We start from the raw sequence: 27,223 nt of genomic DNA on the forward strand, positions 1-27,223 counted from the left end.
GGACAGGGCTGCTGTCCAGGTGCACCGCTGTGATTGGAAGACAGTGAAGTTTTAACGCTACGGGAGGAAAAGAAATGAACCTCCAGCTAACGGACGGCGCCCTGATTTGTCGAAGTGTTAATCTGTTAAATGAAGCTCGCTGACAGTTGGTTTTTTTGTAGTTTTCTTTTTTAGTTTTTTTTTTCTCAAACAAACCAATGACAAGCAAAACAAACATATAAACAAACAACAATAAAAAACAACAACATACAACCATTATGATACACAACAAGTCGAAAGATCACAGAAAACTACAGAGCACGCTAGCAATTAGCTTGCCTTGCTCCGTTAAAATATCGTTAACTTTAACATGGCCTGAGCCAGCTTAAGGTAAACATCTGCTCCTTCTAAAGATGATTTATGATTTATGATGACTTATTAAGGGACATAACACATACGGCAAACATTTAACATCATTCAGTAACTGTAGCTCCATGTAAAGTGAATGAATGTGATGTTTCCCAGCTAATCCTCCACTTGTCTACGTTAACGACACAATTTACCCATTTTTTTAACAGTAAATCAGTAACACATTCTCAGCCCTAATGACTATACACATTTCAAGGTATGTTGCCAAGTTTATTTTCTAATGTAGGTTGAGAATGAAGTCAGACGGGGAAAGACAGGGATATCATGTACTGACGTTGAGTGACAGACCTGTCAGTCTATGTGTCATTCTGTTCTGCTAATTCTGATTTAATACTTTTCTGCTATGCCTCGTGAAACTCTTGTGGTTTTATTTCTCATATCAGTGGTGCCTTTGGTAACAGGAACAATCCCTTTTTGTTCTGGCTACTTGTTCAACACACAGTCGCCGAAGACAAAAAAATTAGCTTAGACTGGTTGTTAGTCGTTACAGACACGGACAGTGCAACAGGTACCAGAGCTCCGCAAAGACATTTTAGAAAAGTTAACATTAGTTAAATATTTGTTAAAAAATAAATCAGTATTTACTAACCTGAAGGCAAATTACTTTCAAAAAGAACCAGCGTTGGCGGTTAGCCACCAAGAGTAGCCACTGGGACTAACCACAGACAGTCTATGGGACTAACTAGCTTACTGCTACTTCCGCTATCTCCCTGGAAGTTGGGCCCATAATCCTTTCTACAGTAGGCCTAGTGTCCTTAAGAATAAGGTGGATAGGAGAATACTTATGAACCAAAACACACTATGATTAGTCACACTGCACTGAAGCAGTTTGGCTAATGGGGTTTTAAACCCTTTAAATAAATATTTTACTTACTTTCTGAGGGTAATAACACACGGTTTGACTGAAAAAATGATTGTATGCTAGAGGAAGACCCCGTGTGCAGGCCATTTAGAGCTCATCCACCTTTACATTAAAGCCACTACGACATGTTCTCCAGTGAACTAACGTTAATCAGTTGTAACTACCCAGCGCGCGCCCACCGGTCACCTCACAGCTCAGTTGCAGTGAGTGGAGCAGAGCCGCGCGCACGCAGAGATCACCGGCCGTTGCTTGTTATTAACGTTAATAACGTTATCTCTCGCGTCACTCAAGTCCCCAACATCGACTGCTGCCGCTGCGCAGGAGGAGGACGGGACTGCGGTCCAGGTGCACCGCTGTGATTGAGAGACAGTGAAGTTTTAACGCTACGGAGAAGAAAAGAGATAAACCCACAGCTAACGGACGGCGCCCTGATTTGTCGACAAGTGTTTATCTGTTAAACGAAGCTCGCCGACGGCTTTTTATCGGTGATGGGATTCCTTCAGGAGCGACCTACCGCCTAACGTTAACCCCCTTTAAGGTAAGCTAAACGACGGTTAACTAACGAAAGATAGTGTGGTGGACAGGAGTGGGATGCTGTGGTGGCTCAGGCAGCGTATGGGTGCTCTGTTTTGGGGAGTTTGTGTGGGCGAAAGTTAACTACAACATCCCGTCGGTTAGTGAGTCGGTAATATGGATGTCAGTTATAGTGAAACACTCGGGCCAAGTGTCCTCTGGATCTCGTGTTGGAGCAGGCTGCTACACGCTCTCCTCCACAGTATCATCACCATTATCGGGCTGTTAGTATTGTCTTTGCTGCGGTTTGGCACAGCTGTGAACCAGCTATCAGTGAACATTATCAACGCACGCAAACTTGTGCTAAGTGAGTGCAAATGGGACAGACAACAAGGCTGCCATTGTACCAGATCAGAGGCGGATTAACGGAATTCCTTTTTTCTGCACTGTCTCAATGGCCTCCAGTCTCTCTCTCTCTCTGCCTGCCTGCCTCTGTGGGTATAACATCTTGATTTCTAGCTTCCTCCACCTCTGGCACTTGTTAGAAACACCGAAACACCTCAGTAACCAGAGCCGAGCAGAGATGTCCAACTGAGCCATTGAGAAACATGTGGATGGGACAGAGCTGGCTGGATTGTTGTGGTTATTGTTATCAGAGCTTCTAGCTGGGGAAAGGTGATTTGTAAACAGCAAGAGTGCAACTCACATTTATCTTCATTAGTGATTAATTGTTAAGTCAATAAAAAAGTCAGAAAGTGGGAAATACCTATCATAGCATCCCATCTTTAAATTGCTTTTGTGCGACCAACAGCATAACACCAAAAGGGATTTAATGAAAATGAAAAGAAAATCCTCACATAACCAAAGAATGTTTGGCATTCGGCATAACCAATAATCAAAATTGTTAAGGATTAAGTTTCTGTTAATCGACAAATTGTTTCATCTCTAGTGAACTGCATTGCAAGGTGATACCACTGGCCTTCAAACCTGGTGTGTTTAGAGTTAATGAGCATGAGAGGACAAATGTGTGTCAAATAGGTCTTCGGGGTGTTTATCTTTCCTGCTGTTGTCTCATGACTTATCATCAGTGTTAGCATTGAAGGATAAATTATGTAGTCCTAAAAAAAAGTCTAATTACATCCCACAGGCAATCAGACATGATAGCAGTTGTAGCTCTATTCAAAGACAATAAACCAACCCAGATTTTCTATTTCTTACTCATCCACCCCTCCCAACCTCCTCACATACACTTGCACATCATGCACAACATGCACCATCCCCAGTCCCCCCCCCCCCCCCCCCCTTCCCCCGTGTATGTGGCCAACCAACATGTGGGGAGGTAATCCCAGCTATTAGGGTAATCTCCTCAGCATGACGATCAATAGGGGAGGGTGTGCGACGACTACCAGACAAGAGTAGCAGGGGGACAAAATTTGTGCTAAAGAAAAATGATTTAATCATCCAGATTAGGTCAGGAGACTGGGGTCTGGACAGGGGCTTGTTGCTGGAAGGGGGGAGGGGTGCAGACAGAGCAGACAGGAAGATGTGAGGGGTAAGGCCATCTCCACTTTGGGCAGCTCCCTTGTGTGACAATGGGCTGAGACATTTTGTTTTCTGTAATCTGGAGTATGACAACAACAAAATACGGCTTCAAATGCACAGTGCCAAACCCATTATGGGACTGCTACAAGCGTGTCAGTGTGACAAGGAAAAACATTACTACAAAATCACAAACAGAAATCGCACTGCATGGCGTTGTAAACAGCATTAAACAAAACAAAAAACCCCTCAAAAATAGCAAGAGATGATCAACTGCAACAAATTACATTTTGAGTCTTTAAACTCCTGTGAGGTACTTCAAGGAGAAGAAATTGTAAAGGAGGAAAATCCCAGGAGAAATAGGTGTTCAAAACAGGTCAAAGTCATCATGCTGTTGTTCCTGTGAACGCATTAAGAGGTTGTTAAACCACAGCATGTGCCGGTGGCTTACATCCAAAATATCTTGTAGACCAACTCCCTTTATTCACCCTCATATGAATATGCGCACAATTTGAAAAAGTCACAGATATACCAGTAGGTTACAGCAATAAATTATTATTTCTGTTGTGTATTTTTGTATTTAATTATAAAGCATTTAACCATTGAATACCTTATTATGATACCTAAAAGTTTCAGAAAAGCACCTGAGCTGGCACAATACCTAATAATGTAATGTAAGTGCACAGGGCCATAAGTCTGCAAAATATAGTAATCTGTTTCTAAAATGGTGTATCTGCATACATGTGCACATTCCTGCTGAGTTTGCTTCCTCCGCTATGATGTTATAACCCCACAGCAGAGCATACAGATGGACCACATATTGGATTCAGTGCAGTGTTAACATATGCTAGCCGTCTCTCTCGTGTTGTCTTTGTCTGTATGGGGTGTGTTGGTCCAAGCTACCTGGACCTTGTGGCCCAAAATATTAAACAACTTATAGGGACAACATGTAAACAGATGGGAAAGGAAGCATACACCTAGTTGCTGCATCATGCCATGGCAAGACATCTGATGTAATTAGAGCTGAAACAATAAATCTCTGGATAAACTTTTATTGGTTTCAGCTTTTCAGATATGAATATTTGCATTTTTCAGATTAAATATTTCAACTTGTCATCGGGAAATTGTGATGGGCATTTCTGGCACTTTATAGACCAAACTATTATTTAAGAAATTAGAAGATTAAATTAATTTCATTTACATAATTTTACAATTTTTACATAATGATCCCGCAGTACTGCCGCAATGAAGTCCTTTCAATACACTTCTCTTTTTTTAGACAGAACCAAACAGTGTCAGCGTAATGCCACCACAATGTGTGATTTTGGATAGCATACCACTGTGCCGCCAGAGGCATGATAGGCGTGACATGTAACACAAGATCGTCAGCTTCTAGTTTGACATATAACATACACATCAAGCAGCACTTTACAAACAATAACAGTGGCATAACATGGCAATAACAATCATTTAAAGTCTCACTTAGATGTCGGTCAATCTTGTCCTTTGCTTGCAGAGTAAAGACCTCCCAGATCTTGCTGTCTCCCCAATTATGGGTTGCTGTACTTCCCCTTTGAGTTAGCCGCTAACCACTGCTAGCTGCTTTTTAAATCTTGTGGTGGTGGGTCACACACACAGCACATCGTCAAAACAAAACGTTACACCTGTCCAATCCTGCCTGTTCACACTTTTTACACAGATGACAGTTCGACTCTTAAATCCCCCATTGCGTGTTTGTACCTTTTATACAGAACGGCGAGGTGGAATAACAGAGCAACATTCCTTCCTTGAACAGGCTGCGTAAAAGGCGCCGCTGTTTATCACCGAATGAGGTTACACGATGATGATTAAGCCTTTAGCACATTGATGAAAGAATGGAGATATCAGTATTATTAACTGAGTTTCAAGGGTGACATTCAGAGAAAAAATGCTGTATGAAGTTACTGCTTATTCAAACCAAACATTTTCAACTGCTTCACCTTCACATTAACAGCAATTAACTGGCAAAACACAAATTAACTTACAATGAAGTAGTCAGAGGAAAAAAGGTGAGCTTAGCACTTAGCGCAATAGTCCATCAAAAACGTGTCTACAAAACAAGACAATGATCATTTTTAGCATGTTTTGACAGTGGAATAGTTAAGGATATTACAGGAAGAAGGAGCAGTCACAGTGAGCTCTTCAATTAAGCAGGTGACAGGCTGCACACCTCCAACTAAATAAGGTAACCAGCTCCTTTCACTGTGCCCTGCTGTCTGCAGACTCATACTGTGTGCAGCATAAATTGTTAAAAGTTGCTTACAGAATGATTGAAAAAGGCTAATTGTTGCCTGGTTTCTTAATTTAAATGACAATAATTTGTTCTGCCGCCCCCAGAACTCTTGAATTGTTGTATTAAATTGCATTTGTTGTTATAACAAATCAACCAGTACTGAAATATTGAAGATTGCTACTTTAATCACTAATGAAAATAACAGTTAATTGATGTTAAGATCTGTCAGCACATTCTGTTAAATAGAACTAATCAGTGTATATGTCAAACATTTTTTGAAATTGGAAAAAATGAGCATTTACTGTAGGAACTGTTTCAATGTCCCTGCAATCATAAACTCAAATATTACTCTTTATATGAAGAGTGTTGTAGTCTAATTAAAGTAAGGCACAGGTCTAGTGCAGTGCAGCATTCCTCTCTGGTTACAAAGCAACTTCTCTTTGATAATATCTCGTCCGCCAAAACAAAGTGGAAGTAAATACTGAATGGGTTTTGTGATGAATCAGATACATTCCTGGGGAAAAAAAAGAACTTGCCCTTTAAGTCTCCAGTGGAGGAACTGGAGTGCAAACACTGGCAAAATGTCCAGATGGAAGATGGGAGGGATGAGTAAGGCGTTCACAGATCCCTTCTGTTTGGCCCCGTTGAGACAGAGGGAGACGAGATTGGATGGGTCTGAGGGAGTCAGGTTACTTATCGGCCCATTCTACTCCAAAGAAGCGGTGGTGTAAAAGATGCAATACCCCCTATGGGAAACCTAATCCAGACCCTACTGCCAGCTGTCATTCTTTTGCTCCAGGGTAAAATCGCAGGTATCGCCTTACCCTTCAATCCTTACCTTAATCATAGCAGGAAATAGGGAATTACACACATGTTGTTCCTGTAGTACAACTCAGCATCTTCTATGTAATCTGAGAATCTTGATCTTGTGCATTGATCTACATATCACAAAAGAGCAATCCCATAGGCAAAGTACTGGTTGTAATCATGACATTATGCTGTAGGTTTGATCAGTTATTAAGTTTTTGCATTTGGCTGAGATCAACACCAAATTCTTATCCAGATCACAGAGGAAAAATGTAAACACTAAAAGGATTTCTGGCCTAATTTAAATATTTCAGTGTAATATATATTGTATCACACTTTAAGAGACCACAGCCATACAAAGCTCACTACTGAGATAAAATACCCTTATCACAAAAGGTCAAGATGGTTAAGATAAAAAGGGAGCAGCTCTGAATTAAGCTATTATTTTTCTGTTATTTAATTTACAACCATGCAACTTAGAGGTTCAAAAGGTTTAAGAGGTTTAATACTCAACTGCCATGCAGGTATAACTGAACCAGTTACCACATAAACTGATCAATCCATTGAAGTAAAAAAGTTTAAAAAGAAAAAAGGTCCATGGTGGTAAACGGTGTACCTGTGTTTTTTTGCACAATATGCAAAATAATAAAATTGTGGTTCTTTTGACATTTATTTTAGTGAGAATGGTAATTTTTGCATTTCATTTTCACTGAAAAAAAATATACATATATGTTAAAATTATGACGTGATTTTTCTGGGGTCTGTACCATAGACTGTATAAAATAACGGAAGTAACTACCGTGATATCACCAACTGGTTTGTGGATCATGTTTTGAAGGCTTGAGTTTGGCAATTTGGCAGTCATCATTTTGGTTTTTTTGGAGCCAGAAGTGACCAATTGGGTTGAGAGGGTGGAGCTGTGGAGGAGCAAAGGGGTGGATCTGACTCGGACTGAAGCAACGAAAGCCTATCATCAGGTCCCGCCCTTAAATATGTGTAACTTTAAGCCTTAATAGAATGTAAATGGGTGAATTATATAAAAGTTCAGCCCCTGTACAGTTGTCTTGAATGTTGAAATTGGCTATAGAGATCAAAACTGTTTTTTGCACTAAGCTATAATTGTACTCTAAAGTTAGGCATTTTACACATAAGTGTCTGTGGGGATTGACTTGCTTCAGGAGTCAGCCTCAAGTGGCCGTTTGAGAAACTGCAGTTTTTGGCACTTCCACGTTGGCATCATCTTTAAGCCCCGGAGGTTGCCTCTTGGTCTGTACCAAACAAGCATGACAAGCACATCTGGAATTTCATATTTAGGCTTGGGCATCAGTATGTTGTGTAACATTAACTGTATCAAAAAAATTGCAGCTCCTGCGATTTGGATATTGCATTTGACCATATTGCAATTTCATGAATATTTAAAATAACTGTGCAGCACTACTTGTAGTTTCTAATGTTTTGTGCACCATATGGCATTCTGACTAATTCAGAAAATAAATAGCAGATCAATAGTTAATGAAACTGAAAAGTAGCTGCAGCTCAACCAAACTGATTGGACTTTGCCTTTAAATACCTAATTATTGGCAAGTGTATCTTAAAGCCAAATTCAAGACTCAAACTGAAGGTGTCATCAGGGTTTTAATCCTGAAATTGCGCCACTGAGAAAAAAATCAAGTGTGACTATCACAGTCTCATTTTCCAGGTCAAAACATGACCAAGATTGTTTCTTACTTAATCTAATCTAATCTCACTCTAATCTAACGAACACACGAGTGGGTTTTTGAAGTTTGAGGGTTTCTGTGGTGTCAAGATTCGGAGGACACCAAAACGTCCTGTATATTTAATCTGTGTTAATCTGTCATGTTTTCTTTTGCATCGGCAGTGTCATCTATACTCAGGCCAGACCGAAATGAATGAGTATTAAAATTAACACCTGACAGAGGTAGTAGGTAGAACAAAAGGATGACAGAAAAACCGATCAAGTGAAAAGACATGAAGCAGAGTGACAGAGAGACATAAAGCGAGACTGTCACAGCGAGTCTGAGCTGACCTTGCCATGATAATCTAATCCCTGTCGAGAGTGCTTTTTTTAGAGAGCAAGTTAATGCCAGCAGATTATACTCCAGTGTCTCCCACACTAGCCAATCCACACTGAAAAGAGAGTAGATCCATGGTGGATTCTCAGACCTACCACAGCAGATAAATTAACATCAGTAACAGAGGCCAGAATTGGAAGAATCATTTGAAAATGTCTGCAGAAATCACATCTCTCCACTTTTCTTTTCTGCTTTCAGTGGCACCATTAAGTTAGTTTTTGATGTCTGCATTTGGGACAGCATGAGACAGGCGACATTTGTTGTTGTTACAGTTCACATTTTAACAACAGGTAAAATCTCATGCCAAGAATGTGTAGTCTTTGTCAGTTTCCCCTCCCTGTGTGTGCTTTATATGACTAAGGGGCATCCACGATAAAAGGCCACTCATTGAGCAGCTCATCTATGAAGAGTAATCCCTGTATATGTTGTGTAACTGAGTGCAGAGTTGGACAAGGAGGGGGATGGGCATGAATGTGCGCAAGTTTGTCCGTGCTTGTGACTGTTGAGCTCATGGCTGTCTAATCTCTTAGGTACATTAGGCTGTTTGCCCACAGCCCTGTGCTGCTTCACTGTTTTATACAATTGAGTCATTCTAGGAATAGTGTTGGTATGTGAAGTTATGCCTCAGTTATACATCACTAGTTGTGTTGAGGTATATTATTATGTGTCAGTCACATGATAGTGTGCTCATTTTACTGTCAACATGCACAACAAGAGTGACTTCACTTTTGTCACTTTCTATTGCTCATTTTCTGTTTCTTTTTGTAGCACTTATTTGGATAAGTGCTGTTTTTGTGAACTTAAAATGGAAGAGTATTTTGCTCACATACCTAAATGTTGGGCATGCTAACTGATGTCATGCAAGCACCTGGGAGTGTGTTGACTCCCCTACATCTGGAAGGAGTCATCTTCAACTGCATCAGCAGAGAATTTCTGCACACTTGCTCCAAAACACAAGTAAAGAGATAAGGAAGCTATTTTTCTCCTTTGCTGGAGCATCAATCTGTACAGGTGTTCAGTATGGCTGACTGTCAGGTCTTTGACTTTTATTTCATGAATAGAAAGTATTTCTGATAAATTAAAATGGAAGCTACAGCTAAACAAAGCCTCGTTTCCACCAAGCTGTCCAGTTCAATTTAGTCCTGTTTTTTTCGTCTCCCCTCTGTTTGGGTATCTACCACATTGATCCGATACTAAAAGGTAGAGTTCGAAATGCTGCTGTCCGTTCATTGGTCAAAAGAGAATCATCACCCCAGCTCTAAGGACTCAATACACAAACCCACTTTTTTCAAATATCCCATCAATTGCGACCACTGTACACACTTCAGCCTGTTCTCTTTTTGATCTAAAAATGTTGGCGTGTAACCCCGTTGCACGGACAGTCAAGGAGGTGCAGATGTTCCTTTGCATTGCCTGTGAAGAGGAAATACAGCAAAAGCTGGACAGAGCAGGGATGCAGCTTTAACTAAGGGGAAACAGATTGAGGGTTTAGGTACATGTCTGTACAGGGTACGTACCCTTTTTAAGGGTACTATACCGAAAATGTAAGTTGAAATGCAGCTGCTGTGTGTTTCAGATATTCACCATAAAACATTAAAATCAAAGGAGACTGTGGCCATTTAAATAATCATACCTGTTATTCCTATGGTCTAAAACAATCCAAAAACATTAGCTAATACACATGCAACTTAAATTTGTGATGTCATAGGGGTATAAAGTCTGAAGATGCTCCATAGACAGTGCATTGAGAAAGATGTTATAGATGACGCACCCAGGGGAATGTCCTGAGTGTACGGAAACATTTTCTGAACACTACAATAGAATAATGCACATTTGGGTATAAAAAAGAAACAAACATTTTGTTGGTCCATAAAATAGGGCTCCCATTCATTGTCCATGGAGCAGCACCAGACTTTATACTGACATCACAAGTTTGAGACTTTCTTTTCTGGTTTCGGGATTTAAGAGAGAGTCTCTCATGTTCAAAAATACTGATCGAACTTTCCTAGGCCATGGAAATAACATATTGAAAGTTCCAAATTTTATTCAGTTGTATCAGGACAGTGAGCTTCCAATGAGGGAAAACATACTGTATGACATGTTGGAAAAGCTGCTATAAAAAAGTGAATCAGTCAACACACATTACCTACTGTAAATCGTAGCTTGCATCATGTTCCACCAGTATAATATGAGAAATCAGTAAAAATATTGTTTCTTTTTTTTAATGACTTTCCTATGCCATTAAATAAATATTATGAGGGACACAGCCTCCAGAAGGTTCCCTTGATAGTACTTTCTAGAGATGAAAACAGTACAAAAATTTCACATCATGATTATATTGACCAAAATTATCACAATTATCAGCATTTTTGCTGTATTGTTAAAATGTGCTAAAGAATGCTCAAAAAGTACTGATACACAGTTTCATATTGAAAACCATAAACAATATTAGAATAAACATTAAATAATAACAGCCAATACCTTATGTGAAAACATGAAAACCATATCAAATTAACATTAAAGATGGCACCAGTGGCTATGTGTCTGGGGGATTGTTGCTGAGCTTGGTTGATGCTGGACAGTATTTACCGTACGTTTAAAAAAAAAAAAAAATCAAACACGGCTTTAATGATAATTCAATTTTAAAATAGTAATCCTACGCACAGTGTTTTTAAAAATGATTTGATTGTGTGCACAGTTACATTTACAGTGATCACAGCAGACAGGTTTCTGAGTTTTAGGAAAGCTTAAGACAAAGGGAGGAAAAAAATATTCGAAAATATCCTCCCCTTTGTATTCAGAGTACACCTACAACAAAGAAAACATTCTGAGTTAGTGTATTAATTTTGTTTTCTGCCTCAGTTGTGTTTGCAGTCAGTGGAAACAGACAGGATTATTGGACACAAAACGGTAGATGCGAGCTGAGGCTTAGCGAGTGACTATGGCTTTGAACACTAGCATAAGGACAGTCACATGCTATCTCCAGTCAGGGGTATGTTGGCACAGGCTTGTTGCTGGTTGTTGAGAATATTTGGATGACTTCAGCACATACACACACACTCGGGCAGGCACATATACATGCACAGTCATGGGGTTCACACATACTTGCTTGTACCAGTTGCAGAATTTTGCAGGTATTATTTATAATTAAACATTTATTTGTTAAAAAGGTGTGTGAGGTGTCTGGGTGTTGTGGATGCTTTAGTATATTGCAAAGCAAATTCAGAGGAAATGCTATTTCCAGATCCCGGCAGGAAATTACACCCACAGTTTCAGTGCAGCAACCAGGCACACAGGCACGGCACACACATACGACACACCGACAGTGGATATTTTCATACACACACACACATTACAGCACACAGGCTCTCAGCATCAGTGCCCTGACCATAGGGAGTTTGTGCTGAGCTGGTTGGGACGTCAGGATGAATCAATGCGAGGACAGCTGACTGGACATGCCTATTCATCTGCCAAAGAAAAGAGAGAGAAAAAGGGAGCGAGGGATTCTAAAAGAAATGAGTTAAGCCCCTGGAGCAACATGTTTGGCTATCTGCATTACTTAACAGATCCTCCAAAGGGCTTTCAGTAGTTATGGGATGAAAGCAGAAGAGGTTGAGAAGATACAGAAAAGGGAGAAAAAAGGAGTAAACTGGAGGGCTCAAATTATTTTATAAGATTGATTTTTGGTAGAAATGCAGTGAACAAATTCCTTGTTTAACACAAATACTGTATAACTGCATTTTCTTGTGTGATTTAGCAAAAGCAGGAGATGCAAATATATAGCACACACTAAGCACGTAGGCTGCTTTAACAAAGGCGTAAGCTCATACTGTAGAGGCGGCTCACTCTATACTGATGGCCCGTTTATTCCCATCTGTTGCCCTCAGCTCTCTGACTTTATCCCCATTGTGTTAACTCATTACATTCGCCTTAACCTTAACCCCTTAATTGCCACCCTCCAGTTTTCCTTGCACATCCTCCCCCTCTTGGAGACAGTGTGCCACGTTGCCCGTGCACTAATCTGATGGCGTCTGCCTACCAAACACCTGCCGTGTGCGGAAAAACCTCCTAAACTCCTCCCATATTCCACATACAACACCCATTCCAGCGTGAGCGGATCAGCACACATGACCACGAGCAGGCAGGCGTGCATGGAGACAGATGCGACCGTGGATGCAGATACAGATAATTAGACAGACAATCTCATTCCCTGAAAATCACGACCACAGTCGCCATCTCTTTTTCTAGCCTTCGTGTGTTACGTGCACCTAGGTTTTCCCCACACTCAAAGACTGACAAGACAAACAAGAGTCGCCTTTTGTCCTGCCTCTTTGCCCAGACATGTATTCGAAGACAGTGACATGTAGGCCCAGGCCTCTTTGCTTTAACAATAACACTCTCGACCCCCCAATGAGGGGTGGAGGGCCAGACATGAGGCGATGTGACAGTTCTGGTGCGGCCAACACAATAGCAGGTTTTTCTTTTGACTGCCTGGCTGGCTATACGCCAGTGAGTACTTTCTTTCACTATTAATAATCCAACAAATAGTCATGTTTGCCTGAGGAACATGTTTAACCACATCAGACCCTGCTTGTGTCGTGCTATTTTTCATGTAGAGTACAACAACTGTTTGTCCTGTTCCTGGACAGTTTGCTCTGGGTTTAATCAGATGTCTTAGATATATAGAAGATATGATTAGAAATTAAAAGTTAACACAAATTATCATGAGCAGCAGAGATTAAGTAAGAATTCTCCCATTATTTAAAGAGTAATATTTAGAAATGTACCTTGGTACCTTTACCCACACTTTTGTGCCAGTACTTACCCTGGAATCAGGGCTGTGTTTGTGCCTGTATGTGAGCTTCTAAAATGAAGTTTGTTGATAATGGATTATTGATCGCGAGTTAGACCGGACTGCTCCCTCAGGGCTCATCCTGGTTGGCCAGGAATGAATACATCTCTTCATGCTCCACCTCACACACTCAATTTCGGCATAGGAAACCAAAGGACCGACACACGCATGTTGAGACACTGACCCGCGCTCTAATACGTAGAGACAGGCGTCGCTCATCCACTGAGAGACAAAGGTTATTCTAAAATCTGTGCAAAGCAAATTGCCTCAGCGGGCTCACTCTCTTAGGACATGGTTTGTGGTTTTTTTTACACATACTGAGTGAAACTACCTCACATGCAAGCAACTTCTGCTTTCATGATTGAGTGTAATCATAGTGAAACCAGTCTCTGCATCTCGGCAAGAGTTCTGGGTACCCACCTAAAAACAAAAAGAGAACAAAAAAGAAATGGGATTTTGTTTGAAACAAAAAAGTCTGTCAATGTCCTAGCAGTTCATTGATGTGGAAGAACAAAAGATTGTGTTTTAGGTAATATTGTCACCATTTAATAATCATCATGCACAGTGTACAGATGTTATCTAAAAAACTATTACTGGAATCACTGTATTACATATTGTAAATCTTTATTTCTTTAAGTATTCTCAATTTGTAAGGCAAAAAGACAACAAAATCACTGGTCATCACTTATATGTTCAGTTTTAAGCCGTACTGATTAATATCTCTTACTGCTCTAAATTCTAAAGTTGACTTTAAAGGTCCAGTGTGTAGGATTTAGGGGGATATTGGCAGAAGTGGAACATAATATAATAAGTATGTTTTCTTTAGTGTTTAATCACCTGAAAACAATAATTTACATGTTTTTGTTACCTTCAAATAAGTTGTTTATATCCACATAGGGAGCAGGTCTTCATTTAGAGTACACCATGTTTCCACAGTAGCCCAGAACGGACAAACCAAACAGTGGCTCTAGATAAGGCCATTCACGTTTTGACATTGGCCACTGTAGTTAGCAACCCCCCGTGACGAGCCGAAAACTGATTTTTAACATGAAACTGCTTTATTCAGTTTTTTTTAAGTGGTTTTCATCACCTGATATGTTTGTTTTGGAGTGGAAGAGACCTCTGTGGATAATTTGGCTCCTGATAAAAAAAACCTCCTGAACAATGACCACTGAAACCATCCTTATCAGGAGTTCGCACTTTGCATGCTGGAGAAGTTTCAGCTGGTTACAATCTGCAATTTCAACTGCAAGGTGCCACTAAATTTACACACTTCTCCTTTAAGGTTTATAGGCTTGACAGCCTGAAAGCACCACATGTTTCATACCCTTTTTATTGTAGTGTCTCTCAGTCACAGGGCTATGAGACATTAGCTGCTCTTGCTCTCAGTTTATTTGCAAACTGAACTCAGGCTGCTGAAGCCAAACAGCAAAAACCACAATCCAACTTTACTGTCTGCTCTCTGCTTTAGCATTGGCTTCCTTTCACACTCGCTTCAAGGCTAACTCCCTCACCCCAAACCAGCAGAAAAACAACATCCCCACTAACTCCCTGCCAGTCACAGAAACGCTATGTCACACAACCACTGTCACATAGCTGGAGTGACTGACAGGCTTCACGGCTTCAAACATAATAACATGTTTACTGACATCCTGGAAATCTCTTCGCTGCAACAACAGTCCTTTTTATCTGTTTGTTTTAACACAGTGACGCTCATGTCATAGCAGTCACCTGCTAACATGTTACCCTGTCTGTAACAATATGTATCATAACCGTGGAAGTATCCAAATTAAATAACAGTTTGGTGGTCTTTGCATAGCTCCTGGTTTTACAGGTATTAGTAAATTCTTGAAAATTATTGTTCCAATCATCCATCATTTTTTTCTGTTTATTTCTGTTCTGAGAAAGGGGCAATATTTTTGGCTCCTTTTCGGTCATGGAATGTGTATTGGAGTTGTTTTGATTGTAAAGCTGATTGTTGTTCATTAGCGGAGCAACTAAAAATGAAATTAAATATTAAGTGCATTCATCTCAAGCCTAATTTTAATTTCTTTTTCTGTTTTTTTTCAGGTATTCTTGTGAAAACAGTAGATAACTGGATAAAGAACATCTCTTCAAAAATCAGGATGGACACTAAAGCTGTCACGTTTTGCAAGTTTTTGATGCCTATTCTGAGAACTCACTAACTTTTGGGAGATAAACTGTTCATAGTAAGAGGATTTTATCACACAGCTTTGGTTTTTCACGTGCCGGCGTTTCAGGAAACGTAATGGAGACAGAGGAGAAGGATGATGTGTCACAAAAACCCACAGCTAATAAAAAGGCAGAGCCAAAGGAAGATGTGAATTCTGGCCACATTTGTGGGGTGTGTGGCCGCAGCTTTCCTCTTCTCAGCTCTCTGTCACAGCACATGAGAAGACACACACGGGAGAAGCCGTACAAGTGTCCGTACTGTGAGCACAGGACGGCTCAGAAGGGCAGTCTGAAGGCTCACATTCGAAGCCATAAACTGGGTCTATTCAGCCATAATCTCAGTGACAAGGAGGGGAATGGAAATCAAGAGCAGAAAGATAACGCAAAGACACCTGACGCTCCGGAAATCGTCAACACATCTGACAAAGCTCATAATGTCAACGGGAAAGTGAAGAAGAAAGGAAACAAGAAAAAAGTAAAGGGTAAAGACGCTGAGGTCGGTGACGGAGCTGATGATGGGCCCTGTACCTGCAGCATCTGTGGCCAGGTTTTCCCTCAGGTACTACGCCTTAAGTCCCACATGAAAAAGCACCGAAGCCCCCAGGATCACGGTTGCCGGATTTGTGGTCGTCGTTTCCGCCAGGCATGGTTCCTCCAAAGTCATATGCGGATTCACAGGGTCAAAGCCCAGCTAAGAGGTGGCAAAAGCAATGAGCCGCCTGCCACCATCAATGGAGTTCCTCAGGACCCAACATCGCTGACAAATGAAGAGTGCCTCTATGAGCTCTGTGCCGGCTGTGGTAACTTCTTCTATGACCGTAAGGCATTGCGAATGCATGAAAAGCTACACAAACCGAACCACAGCCGCACTCAGACACAAAATCCACCACAGCAAGACACTGGCGCCTCGCAGTTGGACATTACTAAGAGGTGTTTTTTGGAAAGCCTGAACCTCACATGTGCTGGACCGAGGGAGGCTTCTGAGGAAAATAGCCTGGGCAGGCGAATCTCAGAGCTGGATCCAGTTTGTAGTTACCAAGCCTGGCAGTTGGCCACAAGGGGACGACTAGTGGAGGCCGCAGAGAAATGTCTGGGATGGGAGGAGAGGCTGGCAGATGCTGAGGTAGCATATGACACAGAGAAGGGCGAGTATGTACCCCTGAAGCAGGAGAAGAAGAGGAAGCAAATCGACACCTCCAGCTCCAACATTAAGAAGATGAAGGGTGATACAAGCCTCGATCACACATCCAACAGCTTGGCTCACACTAAAGGTGGTGACAAGAGGATTTCCCAGAAAGACCGTATTCTGTTGAACGGACTTGGTCATGCATTTTATGAGGCGCTGCAGACTAAGAAAGTCAAAGATGTCCGCCTGACACCTAAACAGACCAACAGCACCAGGGGCCCAGACCAGGAGGGTAAGCCACACACACCACACCACACTACAATATATGTGCTATCTTGCTTTCCATGAAAATGGGAATCAGTTCGCAGGCATAGCTTTTTAAATTATCCAAGGTTATGTTTTGGACATGCGAGTGTGCCTCAGTGGACTTCAATACAGAAAGATCAAGTCTCTCTGTGATATTGCTGTGAGGCAAGTCAAAATTACCAGGCCACCAATGTGGAAAAGGGAGACCTCTAGTGAATATATAACTGAATTACAGCAACTGTTATTGCATTTCTTAATACAAAAATGTCTTTTTTAATGCTCACTCATTAAGGCACCTTAGCTTCAGAAGATTTTTAAGCGATTAATAAAGTTTAATTCCAAAATTATTTAATAAGCTAAAGTAGAAAATTTTATCTTGAAAACTAGAAATCACTGTCATTGAAACTGTTAAAGAACACTTTGTTGTGGTTGTAGAGAATAAAAGTCACATGTTATACTTAGCCTATTGCTGAATAAAAACTTGAAATCTTGCTTTGTTCAACGAGATTTAATGCTGCTGCTTGGAAGTCGGGTACCCGAGCTGTTTGTCTACTCTAGCCACAATTTTGTGTTTAAGATGATGGAATGATTAAGATAATAACAGCTTCAGATTTTTTATTATCATTGTTGTTTGATTACTGCCCTTTAAGAAAATTCATGGTAAGTACTGTCCAGCATCAACCACAGTTAGCAACAGCCTTCCAGATTCAGCGTGCAATGTGGGGTTTTGTTGCTATTCCCTTGTTTACGGAGTTGGTGTGCAGGCAAACCCAGAGATGCTACTGGCACCTTGTCCTCATCCACAGTGATACAGACACTTGAGCATGCATTTCAAAGACATTTGATATAGTTTTCACATGTTTACATAAGTATTAGCCATATTATTATTTTAATGTGTGTGCCAATAGAAAGTGCGTAGTGCTGCTAATTTTGTTCGTCATTTTCAAATGTGTGTATCAACACTTTTTAACATTTTCAGCACATTTATAACAATACCATGGTAATACTGATAACTGTGATAATTTTGGTCTCTATAATTGTGATGTGAAATTTTAAAACTGTTCCATCTCTTACATGGAACTTAGTTTGGTTTCTATGGTTGTCCTTAAGCCCATACATGCTCAGACCCTTGATGGGCTTTAACTTTTGACAATGTATTACTAATGTCATCAATGCTAGTGACTCAATGTTTTGGGATGCACCAATTTATTGGCCAAACATCAATTCTGCCTTGTTGATTGCTATTATCAGTAAAGAGCTCGAGACTAACAGCATCTCATAGTCCTGGGGACAATAGAAAATGTGTTTAGGATCATCAGAGATCTTCCCCGGGACGCAGGAAGGATGTGGTAAACTTAATATCGCGTGCCTGGGGACACACCCTATTGTTTCCCTGATAATGCTAAGTCGTAGACAACAAATCCATGTTGAAATTGGCAGGAGAAGAGGAGAGGTAGTTAGCATTAGCCTGAACTAACCACTAACAGAACTTACAGATTAAGTAAAAATGAGTATTGGGCAAAGATAAACAATTCTCATGATGTGTTCAAATGTTTTTGCAAAATTTAGTTTTGGGCAAGAAACTTCAATAAATGCAGTTATTTGAAGGAGATTTGTTGATGTTTTCACAGCATTATAAAAATGCATATTACAGAGGGAATCATATTATCATAATCATATATATATATATAATGAAGATTTCTTTGTTTCCATGGCACTAAAGGGGAAATAAATAACAACATTGGCTATTGGCTTAATTGTTATTTTAAACATCAGTGTTGGTTTAAGACCAGAGTTTCCTGCATTGCTGCATCCCTGTCTATGTGACATACGTATACTGACACAACACTCATGTTCCACACGTCTTTACTATGCTTCCTCTGCTCTCATCTACAGATAAAAAGACGTACTTCTGTGAGCACTGTGATTTCCACACTGTCGACGCCTCACTACTCAGGTCACACCTGCACAGGCAGCACCAGGACTTCCTGAGTCCCTACAGCAAACACAGCACCGTGTTGAACAACATTAACCAGAGTGGTTCCAAAGCCTCAAGATACATGGACTACCTCAGAAACAGGAGTGCGCTGCTCAGTCAGCCATACTGGAATCCTTACACGTGTCCGCTCGGCCAGGGGTCAGCAGAGTCCTGCATTAAAACAGAAAAGCCAAATGGTGCTGAGATCAAAGGACAAGGACATACTACTAATGATGCTGGAAGTCTCCTTAATTTGTCTTCATTACCCATAAATGAAGGAGACGGCACTGTAAATGATCCCATAAAGACAGAGGGCCTGGTGAGACATCAGTGCCCATACTGCTCCCACACCACTAACTATCCAGAAGTACTGTGGATCCATCAGCGAGTTGCACACAGGGTGGACAGCAGCAGTTCCATGGCACCCAAGTGGGCACCCTGCACCAACAGCCTCAAGAGTTTAAAGGCAGGTGCTACCCACTGGCGACGCACAGGGCCTCCACCATTCCTCGAGGGCAAGGACTGCCCTGCTTTACCTGCTCCAAGAACTCAGCGCACACAGCCTCCAGGTTTGACAACCCACAGCAGCAGCAGCAGCAGCAGCAGCAGCAACAACAAGCACTCAGCCCCCAAGAGCCAATCAGGCACCCCAAAGTCCAAGCATCCGGCTAAGGACTCACGCTCCTCAGATGGGACACAGTCTAGTGGGAGGATGGGACTCCTACCTCAGAAGAAGTCTGGTGAGCATAACCGGGCAGAGAAAGCAGGAAGTAAAAGCTCCAGCACCCAAGCTACTTCATCAAGCAGTATTGTGCACAACAAGAGTGCCCCGAGTTTCCAGCCTACAAGCAGCCCGAAACACAGAGGCCACAGAGCTGCAGTGGAAGGAAACTTCCCACAGGAGGGTTTGGGTTTCATGTTGGCCAGAAATCATGGCGGGACTTCATCTAACGCTTCTGCAGATAGACCCCATTCCCGCAGGCACTCATGTGACTCCTCCTCAGGTCCCAAGGGTCCTGATCTGTGGGCTGCCATGAACATGTGGGGTCACAAAGCATATTTAGAACCCCTCCGCTATGCTCAGGTAAAGAATGACTCAACAGGAGAAATGCCAATGGACACTGATATTTTGAGTCTCCTAAAAAACTACACTCCCCTCGATCTGGCTGCCCATTACCAGCAATGGAGGTTCGTTGATCCGAGGATTGATCCACAAGGTGGGAAGGAGCTTTGTTTTGTGTTTGATTTACTATTTAAATGAGCAGATGAATAACTGAATATTTATATTTCAATTTGCTAATAATAGGGTCTGCTTGACTTCCCAGTATGAGTGATGTCTAATGTTACATTGTTTTACACTGGAGGATAAGTGATGGTCAGCAGGGGGCCTTCACTGTAAAACTTCTTGACTGAGACATGACCATGAAATTTATATTTACACATCTGATTTTATATTTCTACTTTTACAGCAATGTTGCAGTTAATTGGAAATTTTGGAAAAGAAGTCCACTCCACCTCTGAAGCTTCCAAACAAGTATGTTGTCTTTGCAGCAGCAACTGATATTGTTGTTTTAATAGATATTGTCTCCTAGTCTTCAGCCTATGGACAAGTGATTGAACTGACTTGAATTAATTAAAAGCCAAATTCAGAATTTTATTTTATTTTTTTAAACCGCTTATCCTGTTGAGGGTCGCGGGGGAGCTGGAGCCTATCCCAGCTGACACTGGGCAAGAGGCAGGGTAAGCCTATCCCAGCTGACACTGGGCAAGAGGCAGGGTACACCCTGGACAGGTCACCAGACTATCACTGGGCTGAGACATAGAGACAGACAACCATTCACACTCACATTCACACCTACGGACAATTTAGAGTCACCAAATCTGCATGTCTTTGGACTGTGGGAGGAAGCTGGAGTACCCGGAGAAAAAACCCACACTGACACAGGGAGAACATGCAAACTCCACACAGAAGGGATCCCCCAACCCAGGGTTCAAACCGGGAACCCTCCTGCTATGAGGCAACAGTGCTAACCACTGCATCACCGTGTCACCATTTTTAACATGTAGTTGAAAAATCAGTTTAAGTTTCTAAAGTAATCATAACTGAAAATAAGTCTGTTTCACTGCTGTCAGCATTTTCTGCAGTGTTAAACAGTGAGGGTGAGTAAAGACTACCTTCACTAACAACATAAAGATACACTTTAAAGGTCCAGTGTGTAGGATTTAGGGGCATCTATTGGCAGAAATAAGACCATTCGCATTTCTGTGTAGTTGCGTCGGCCACTGTTGTTCTCCTACACGCTTCGAAGTTTGAGTTGGTAGCACCCTGCAGTGATACCGCTAAGTCCACTAAATCTTACACACTGGACCTTTGAATGAAATGATGCAGAAAAGGCACAACCTGGTGCATACAAATTCACCAGAATGCAGGAAATTAAAAGTTTGACTCAAAATTCAAGTGCCCCATCCCTTTTCTAATTCTAAAACAAAACCTACGCTCTTGAGTGTGGCTGCTGTTTACACTGTCATCTCCTAAAATTAAGTAAATAAATTGATAAGGAAATGAGATGGGTCTGGATCTGGTGGTGCACCACCTCTGCTAAACAACTTCCAGGAGACATCCTGTACTGTGTATAGAAACATCACTCATATAAACAAACCTTTATCCCCAAAGTATTATGTCTTACATTTTGTCATCTATTGTATGTCCATGTACTAAAGGAAATGCCAGTCAGGTGGGGGTGGGACAATGCTTTTGTTTACATTGGAGATTTTGCCGTAATTACAGTGAACCTGAAATGCACGACTCTGAAGTCAGCGAACTGCAAACCTGAACCTTCAATTTCACTTTCTAAAATTAAGAACAGCATAAAAGTCCTTCTATCCCTCACCAGTATGTACAGTGTGTCTTCACCAACTGTGTGTTCCTGTTCTCGTGTCTGTAGCTTGTCTGCGTCTGAATACAGTCTGTCACTTCTGTGCACACATGCATCTGCGTGTTTTCATGCGTTTGCATGCGTGGCTGTCAACTTCCACAACCTGGCTGTCTCTTCCTTCTCGTTTCCGTAAGAGAGGCTGACAGGGATGAGGCAAACAAATAATAAAAAAACATTGTTGTCCCCCTCAGGGTAAAACTCGCCCAGCATCTCCATATGGTGTGTCATCATCCTGTCAGTCAGACCTACCCTGATGCTACCTACAACTGCTCTGGCTTTCTCCTCTTTTCCCCTGAAGTAATATGTGGGCAACTTTTTAAACACTAAAGATGGGCAATAGCTCACTCTGTAGGGGTGAGGAATCAGCCATCAGATTATGTAACAGGAATAACACTCTGTGGGGGCAGTTTGAACATATTTTGTGCTATAATACAAATTATGAGAGATTGTTTTATGTTCTTTGTGTCTTCTGGTCTTTAAACTTTAATTTTTAGGAAGTCAACAGCTTCACTCTGTCCATAATATGCATATATTTCACTACATGAAGCCTCTTTATGTGCACCTCATAGGTCAACTTACACAGAGGCCACTGCCTAAAATATCACAGCATAGTGTTACTATGCTGAACATATGAACATATCATATCATCAAGACATTCACTTACCACTCAAGTGTAGAAGTACTAACACATATTGTATACCCAAAAAAGTTGGGTATATTTATACAGTATTTTATGAAGGATATCAACGCTAAACGGACAAAGAGATGCATTTAAATTTATGGCTACTGTAAAAAAATGTTTGTGTCCGTATCTAATCAGTAAACAGCTCACCATGTTTTTAGATTTTTGGTTTTATATAATTCATTTGATTCCCAATCACCTTCACCTTTAATAATATGGACTTCAAAACGGTTTCAAAATGCAATATAATGGAATTTTAAACAGGCGATTAATCACTTAACTATTGGAATTTAGCAATTAATTGCGATTTTTAGAAATAAATCGTTTGAAAGATCTGTGGGAGTTTGCATGTTCTCCTCGTGTCAGCGTGGGTTTTCTCTGGGTACTCCAGCTTCCTCCCATAACCCTAAAATTTAAATTGCCTGTAGGTGTGAATGTGAGTGTGAATGGTTGTCTGTGTCTATGTGTCAGCCCTGCGATAGTGTGGTGACCTGTCGAGGGTGTACCCCACCCGTCATCTGGGATAGGCTCCAGCCCCCGCGACCCCTAACAGGATAAGCGGTTACGGAAAATTAATGAATGGTTAACTAAATTTCCAATTACAAATACCAGGTCAAATTGATACCTCCTGTTGAAATATACTTGTAGTCACTGTATGATAACTGAGTGGTTGTTATGAACAAAAAAAACTATTATAAATTGATTTTTCAAGTAATTATGATAAGAAATGTGAATATTTCAGATTGTGATTTTAGATAGCATTGTTGCCTTTTAAGCATGTATGATTTGGAACATTCAAATATTTGGTTATGGACTATCGGCTCATTGATTGATAGTATAACAGTGTTCATATATACATGCATACACGTTCCCTCTCAGTGTTGTGACATAAAATGTAACTGATGTGCCTCCCGTTTGTTTCCTACAGGTGAACAGCCACTCCACTTCCTCCTCAGGGTCTCTCCATAAAGGAACGTGAAGATACACTGTGTTCCTGCTGGCTTCCAGCCGGCACGACACTGCTGAACAAATCGGCCTGCTGTTCTTTAAAGGAACCAGCCATAACTCCTAAAAGACAGAGGCACTGGATAATGCACAATACATGCAAAGCAACAAGGAGGACTGTTATTATTTTGTAATATGGTTGTTTAATTTGAAGTGTTACGCATGCTTTTGTTTGTGTAGATGTTAGTTACCAAAACACACACGGAGATATTGTTCTATGGAAATGAGGTATGAACTGTTTTAGTTTATTGCGAACACAAACACTTAGGGGGGAAACGAAATGTGAAGCTACGTTTGCGAAAGGATAAAGAGGACGTATTGGCTAAAGGCCCACAGATATCTGCTGGGTTTGAGTGAAAACATTTAAAAAACACCAAATGTTAAAAACCAGGATGCCACGAGAAATATTCTGAAGTACTTCAAAAGATGTAAAGTCTGACCTGAAGATTATACATCACTTTTACCTCTCTCTATGTAGGTGTCAGTTTGTTGTTTTTTTATGGAGCCTACGAGCTTGTAAATCATCCTTTTTGGTTTTTGGTTTAGAGTTAGCATTTGATTGTCTCAACATTCAGAATGTTCAGCAGGGCACTGGAATATAAATTGCAGCTCATTGTCACCGTTCAGGTTTATGTCCACATTCACATAATTATTCAAATCTGGATATGAAAGTTGACACTTGTCATCCATCACCACGCTATGACAAGTATAATGCTGGTAAAATCTGAAGCGTCAAAGTCAAGCAAAGGTTGACATTCACAGTTTTAACTAAAAATGAACAAAGTCATGATCTCACTGTGAGGCACTATGGGGTGGTTTAATTACAGCTAAATCAGGATTTAGAAATATAAGCTCATAACCCCACGCACATAAAAGGGATAGTACAGATTTTTTTGAAGTGGGGTTCTAAGAGGTACTTTTCTATAGTCAGTGTATTACCTACAGTAGATGACGGTTGGCATGCCCTCACTTTGGAGAAGCAGACAGGAGTCCCACCTCAGGAGATAAGCAATGCACTGCTGTGGACACGGGCAGCAGCAAAATGTATTTTAGCCACCCCCCAAAAAATATCACTTTGCCTGGAGACAGCTCTTTTCAACAGTGAAGCTGGTATCTATGCTCTCTTCAAAGCCACCAGACTCCTTTGACAAAAACAGTAAGTTTACCACACAGTACAGGAGTTGCTAGTCTACTGCTGCCTTGAATGGTTAGTTTATGTCAGTGTGTGATTCTGGTGTTTTTGTGTTATTGTGTGAGGTGTTTTAAAGGGCTAGTTCTGTCACACAGTAACAGAAACAAACTAGCTGATCGAGGCAGTGGTAGACCAGCAACTCCTGCTTTCTGTGAGGTAAAATTACTGGTTTTGTCAATGATGTCTAGTGGCTTAATAATAATTGCTTCAGTTTCCTGTCAAAAATGTCTGACGGCAAGAAAAAGCAGTCAAGATATTCTAAAAATAGCGTACACTTAAGCTGATATTGATATGTTGTAGATTGCTGAATATGTTTTGCTCATGCCCCCATAATATTCAGGTAATACTCCAACTATGGATAAATACCTCATACAACCCCACTTCAAAAATTCTGAACTATCCCTTTAAGAGAAACAGGATGCACTGGTATGACTTCAACTCAAATAACTGGAAAAAAAATCTCATAACATTACGTTTGCAACGTTTTTACAAGCTTTTTGTACAAACACTACAAAACCTTTCCACACTTTTGACATAGCATGATCATACCCAAAGCAACTTGATTTTCTTTATGTTAATTCACTCTGGGTCAGTGTATATCCATATACACCCACATTGATTAGTGCTGAAGGGGTTCTTCAGTATATCAACCATCTTCTGCTACAATCTGTAGTGCCAGTGGCCAGGTTAACTAACCACTCGCTTCCAGTTTGAAGCCTCAAATTATACTACTTAAAGGAGCAGTGTGTAGGATTTAGTGGCATCTAGCTGTGAGGTTGCAGATTGCAGCCAACTGAACACCGCTCTGCTCACCACAGGGCGAACAAGCAGCAACCTCCGGGGCTGAAAAATGAAGCCAACGCAGAGGTGCCAAAAATTGCAGTCCCTTGAATGGCCACTTGAGGCAAGCCCCAAAAGCGAGTCAATCCTCCCAAACAACCACATAAAAATGCCCAACTTTACGGCACAGATAAAGCTAATTTCCCTGTTCATGACATCTGGAAGGGGGGGTGGATTTTTATATAAGTCACCTGTTTAAATTTGTCCAAATATGGTCACCTCAGGTCATATCTGGTTCCAAAAATCTAAGATGCCGACAGCCAAAATGCCAAACTCAAGGCTTCAAAACAGCATCCACAAACCAATAGCTGACATCACAGTGGCTACATGCGTTATCTTAGTACAGTCTATGTGCAAAAGGCCATCTCTAGAGCCAGTGCTTGGTTTGTCTGTTCTGGGCTACTGTAGAAACGTGGAGGACTGCGTTGAGGAGGACCCACTCGTGGATATTATATTCCATTTCTGCCAATAGAGCCCTCTAAATCCAACGAACTGAACCTTTCATGTAAATCAGCAATAACTAGCCTTGTGTTTTTAAACGGTTACTTAATCCATGGTAAATCCATAACCACTGACAAACCTAAGATCCAGAAGAGACAATCAACTAATGTGAAAAAAACAAACAGAAATATTGGTGGCCATTATCGTAGCCAGTCTGTCAAGCACATTTGTGTCAAAATGACTGATTAACAACAAAATGTGGTGTCCTGCTTTATGATTAAGTTTGAAATATAAATGCTATAATCTGTCCTTTTATTCTCCGATCAGAAAGATGGTCTAAACATCTGCACTCATTTCACATTGTGCTAGTGACGTAGCAATTTAATGCTGTGATTTTTTTTTTTTTTTTAGAAGTAGAGACTGTAGCGATAACTTTTACTGACGTGGCCCTGACCTCCATCTGCCAGTCGTGCTACTGAAGAGGCTGCAAAGTATTTTGTTTTTGACTTTTTGAACTCACCTCATTCTGACATTTGTTTTCATGTGTTTTCTGTTTGCAGATTTGTTTAGTATGTTTAAATCTTTTAGTTCTGGGTCAGTGTATTCATCTCCCATAGAGAAGTAGTCTATGCATTTGACAAAAAGCCATCAACTTATGGATTCTTGGGAGATCTTGAGAATACATAATTTATTATTGACCTTGATCTGTGTGGAAAACTTTTTTTTTTTTGATAAATATTGTAAATGATTTATTTATTGGTATTTTTTGTTCGCTAAGAGTGTAATTTTAACACTCATAAGTACTTGATATTTGTAGTAACAAGAGAAAATGTTAAAAAAAAAAAAAAAATTCTTTCAGTGACACACTTGGGGTCAGACTGCAGGGTCAGTTGGGAGTGATGCTCCTGCAGGAGGAGTTATTGAGCCTGTGATGCAGCAGCTGTCTGTAATATAAGGACAGCTGAGCAGGCGAGGAGCAACAGGAGACTATGAAACAGTGATTTTTATGCAAGCCTGAACTTTTATGCAAACCTAAAGCTTAAAATTGAGCTGTAACAGGGTTTTTGGTGACAATGTAAACTATGTTTCATAGTAATAATATGTTGGTATCAGAATTTCTATTTTCACCAGTTCCACATTTTGTCTGACTGTTAAAGTACACAAATAAAGTTGGTCAA

General features: G+C 40.8%; 1 protein-coding gene across 1 annotated transcript; it reads left to right on the forward strand.

Annotated features, from left to right (window-relative positions):
• Positions 1-859: 859 nt before the first annotated feature.
• On the forward strand, positions 860-27,223 carry LOC126384224 (zinc finger protein 516-like). The gene is made up of 5 exons (XM_050035187.1): positions 860-1,808; positions 15,417-16,957; positions 18,868-20,166; positions 20,419-20,483; positions 23,496-27,223. Exons 2-5 carry the CDS (start codon positions 15,616-15,618, stop codon positions 23,544-23,546), a joined length of 2,757 nt encoding a protein of 918 aa, XP_049891144.1. The 5' UTR covers positions 860-1,808; positions 15,417-15,615; the 3' UTR covers positions 23,547-27,223.

This window comes from Epinephelus moara, chromosome 22 (assembly GCF_006386435.1).
Source record: "Epinephelus moara isolate mb chromosome 22, YSFRI_EMoa_1.0, whole genome shotgun sequence".
In the NCBI taxonomy this organism is placed as follows: domain Eukaryota; kingdom Metazoa; phylum Chordata; class Actinopteri; order Perciformes; family Serranidae; genus Epinephelus; species Epinephelus moara.